Source organism: Brassica oleracea, chromosome C1 (genome assembly GCF_000695525.1).
Source record: "Brassica oleracea var. oleracea cultivar TO1000 chromosome C1, BOL, whole genome shotgun sequence".
Classification (NCBI taxonomy): Eukaryota; Viridiplantae; Streptophyta; class Magnoliopsida; order Brassicales; family Brassicaceae; genus Brassica; species Brassica oleracea.
The window spans coordinates 23,465,458-23,469,159 of record NC_027748.1 but is presented as its reverse complement, the minus strand read 5'-3'; the positions used below and the strand labels follow the sequence as shown (position 1 = coordinate 23,469,159).

Sequence of the window (3,702 nt, the reverse complement as noted above, 5' to 3'; positions counted from 1 at the left end):
GACAACTTTTTTTTAAAAAAATTATAAATTACTAAAACTAGTAATCCCACAATAAAAATTTTTTTATCACTAATTTAAATTTTTTTTTATAAAAGATACAAATGATCAAAAAAAATATATGAGTAAAATCATCATTTAATAGACATTAATATTAAAAATATACTAAAATATATTATCTATGTTAGTATCATTTAAATTTAATAACATATCCTATCAAATATAAAAAAAAAAAAATTTTTGGATTAATAAAATTGATTTATATGTTCGTACCAATTTAATTATATATTTAATAGTTGCTGACTTTTAATTATTTAATATATATTTATTATTTCATAATACGTAAAAAAATTTAATACATAAAATAATTTATATATATAAAGTTGATCCCGCGCAATACGTGGATCTTAACCTAGTATAAGTTATCAAGCAGTATATCTGAATACAGTTTCTTTTGTTACAAACACAATAAAATATTTCCTGTAGATGTTAAAAATAATATCATTTTAGTAAAATTTTCTGATGTTCGTGTTTAATGTTCATAGTTTATGATAAGATTTTGACTAAAACATCAGAAATGATGGGTTTATTTTGATATAAAACACACCAAACGTCAAGGCAAGATCATGTTCATAGATATGTATTTGATATTTGATAACAAAACATCCAGGTTCCTATTCCGGCCGAGAACATCTATGCCATCGACAAAGGGCTCGGAGCTGAAGGCAATGCCGAGCTCGCAGCCGAACGGTATGAGGAATGCCTCAAAGAAAAGGTGAACAAAAACATAATCCGAACATACAAATCCTCGGGTTTCCCACAATTTGATCTCCAGCTTCTAGGAATGGGACCAGACGGTCACATGGCGTCTTTGTTCCCGGGACATGATCAAATCAATGAAAAAGTGAAATGGGTTACATTTATTACCGATTCACCTAAACCCCCACCAAAAAGGATCACTTTTACTCTACCGGTTATCAATTGTGCTTCATACAATGTTATGGCCGTATGTGATAAAGAACAAGCCCATTCGGTTGCGGCTGCTCTTACTCATACCAAAGATGTACCAGCTGGTAGACTAACCGCGGATGTTGAAGTGGTCTGGTTCCTTGACCAAGCAGCTGCGTCTAAACTCAAAGGCTGGTGCTCTGTCCTTTGATTTCAACGTTTATGTGTGTCCAGTTGTATCGGTTTGGTTTGGCTCGTTTGTAAACCGTGTATTGCTATTACTTGTTTATGCTGTGTACCATACCAAATGATTAATTTGGTTTACAAGTATTCTCTTTTGTTTCTAATAATAATTGGTTTCATAAATGAGAGAGGATGTTTAGCAAACATATGAATCAGAGAAAGATAAAATCCCCCAAATCAAACTTTAGAAATCCGTTAATTGATTGGATCTTTCCCATGCTATCCATCAATTAATGGGGACACGGAACTTAATGAAGTGTGAGACAGCACTACACTCGGAACTGGAGGCGCTAAGATGGGCAATGGAGAACATGCTACAGCATTCGACCTGCCAGAGATTTGAGACGGATTGCAAAGACCTGATTGCAATGATAACAAACCCCACAAGCTTGACCAAACTCCTCAGCTGAGGTGGAGGTCAATCAAATTCTCAAGATGTGTTTTCCGGACTTCAAGATCAGTTACTTCCCGAGGGCGCAAAATGAAATCACTGATTCACTGGTTAGGAATGCTCGTTCTTTCCATAGATCTCTTTGTTTTATTAGTTGTTCTATTCCGGTATGGTTATCCAGACCACCTCAAGCTTGAGTAATAGAATAGCCGTTTATTAGCAAAAAAAAAAAAAGATCCGTTAATTGATTATTGAGAAGAAACCAAAAAAAAAAGTCAAAGTTAACGTTAATCTATATGTCTTACCAAAAATCCAAACTCGGTTCCAATTTTGTGGTTGTACCTCACGAGGCCTGTTGCCTTGGGTTGATTCGATTATGAACCTATTATTTTAGCATTGGTTATGCTCAAGACCAATTGGTAATTTAGTTTTTTAATTTGAAAATTTTAAGTATATTTTCAATCTGCCTCAAAGAACTTAGAGCACCCGTACATCAGTTCATTTCTAAGTGCTTTCCTTAAAAAGTATTTCGATCCTATTACAAATTTAGGGTTACACAAAATTACTTTGTAGGATAAGATAATCAAAGTTTTACTCTTGTTCTATGCTAAGATACAAGAGAAACAAATAGAGATTTAGTGTTTATATGTGTTTCTTCAAAGTCTTTGATGATCTTTGAACAATGAATATTTCTCTCTCTCTCTTTCTTACTAACTATTAGCTTCTGATTTTTTCTACATCTATTTGTCAATGCCTACACCTCCTTATATAGAGACTGAAGAATTGCAACCAATAGTTGCAATGGTTAAACCAAAAGTTGCAAAGGTTAATGATGAGTTGCAATAGTTACTAAAGAGTTACAATGATTAATCACCAAATGTTGCAATTAATTAATATGGTTATTACCAAAAGTTGCAATCATCAATAGTTGCAATGTTTTATTTCTATAGTTGCAACTATTCATACGAACAATTGCAATGGTTCACATGAAACATTACACATATTCACTCAAATATATAACATTCCTCCTCCATTTAAGTGTAATCATAGATATTATATAAATAATACATATATCAAACTCATGCATAAATGAAAATGTTCGAAGAATTGAATTTCCATCTAAGTGTACTACACATTCCAAATGTCCGAGAATCAGGATGTCATACGGATTGAATCCTTCAACCCATTTTGGGCACATGAAGATAATACACACATGTGTTTCCATACTACTCTAAGTGTTTATACTTGACACTATTATAAGCTATGTGTCCCTATCCATTCTTGAGCGCGTACAAAGCCAAGACCCAGCTTATTGAAGCGGCATCACTTAACACTCATATAGGTAAATATTTTCAGTCATGCACCTGCAAATGCACTTTTTCAAAGTATTTATTAAGAATAATATTTCAACTTATCTCATTCTTGTAGGTCCAAGCACATACCTTGGGATGATATTAACAAAAAAAAAACTGTGTTTCAATCTTTATCTGCATGCTTTCCACATTGAATTCAGCCTCTAACGTCGTATTAGAGGAGAACTGGGTATCCCACCATTAAAGATTTTAAATGTACTTTAAACCCATCCCTTTAACCGACTTAATCACTAAGTCCCTAACTAATCATTTCGTCAAATGATCAGCTAAATTTTGTTGAGACCGAACAAACTCTATTGTAATCACCTCGTGAGTGATCAGCTCATGTACTGCACTATGTCTAACGCTCAGGTGTCTAGACTTACCATTATACACTTGGCTATAGGCCTTTGCCAAGGTAGCTTGACTATCACAATGGATAGAAATTGGTGATACTGGTTTTGGCCACAATGGAATCTCGTATACTAAGTTTCTTAGCCACTCTGCTTCTTGACCAGCAGCTGCTAATGCTACGAATTGCGACTCCATCGTCGAACTTGTAATGCAAGTTTTCTTCTTGGAAGCCCATGAAATGGCACCTCCCCCCAACAAAAACATGCAACTACTTGTAGAAGAATGATTTTCTATGTTGGTAATCCAATTTGCATCTGAATATCCTTCTAGCACCGAAGGAAATCCGACATATGACAAACCATAATTAATGGTTCCTTTCAAATACTTGAGCACCCTTTTTAAGGCTTGCCAATGGTG

At 34.1% G+C, this 3,702-nt stretch overlaps 1 protein-coding gene across 1 annotated transcript in view; it reads left to right on the top strand.

The window, feature by feature from the left end:
• LOC106292346 (probable 6-phosphogluconolactonase 2) overlaps positions 1 to 1,316 on the top strand; it is a 2,357-nt gene extending 1,041 nt beyond the window's left edge. The window contains exon 3 of the mRNA XM_013727944.1: positions 668 to 1,316. Within this exon, the coding sequence (XP_013583398.1) occupies positions 668 to 1,156 (489 nt within the window). The 3' untranslated portion in view covers positions 1,157 to 1,316. The remainder of the gene's footprint in view (positions 1 to 667) is intronic.
• Positions 1,317 to 3,702: the final 2,386 nt, after the last annotated feature.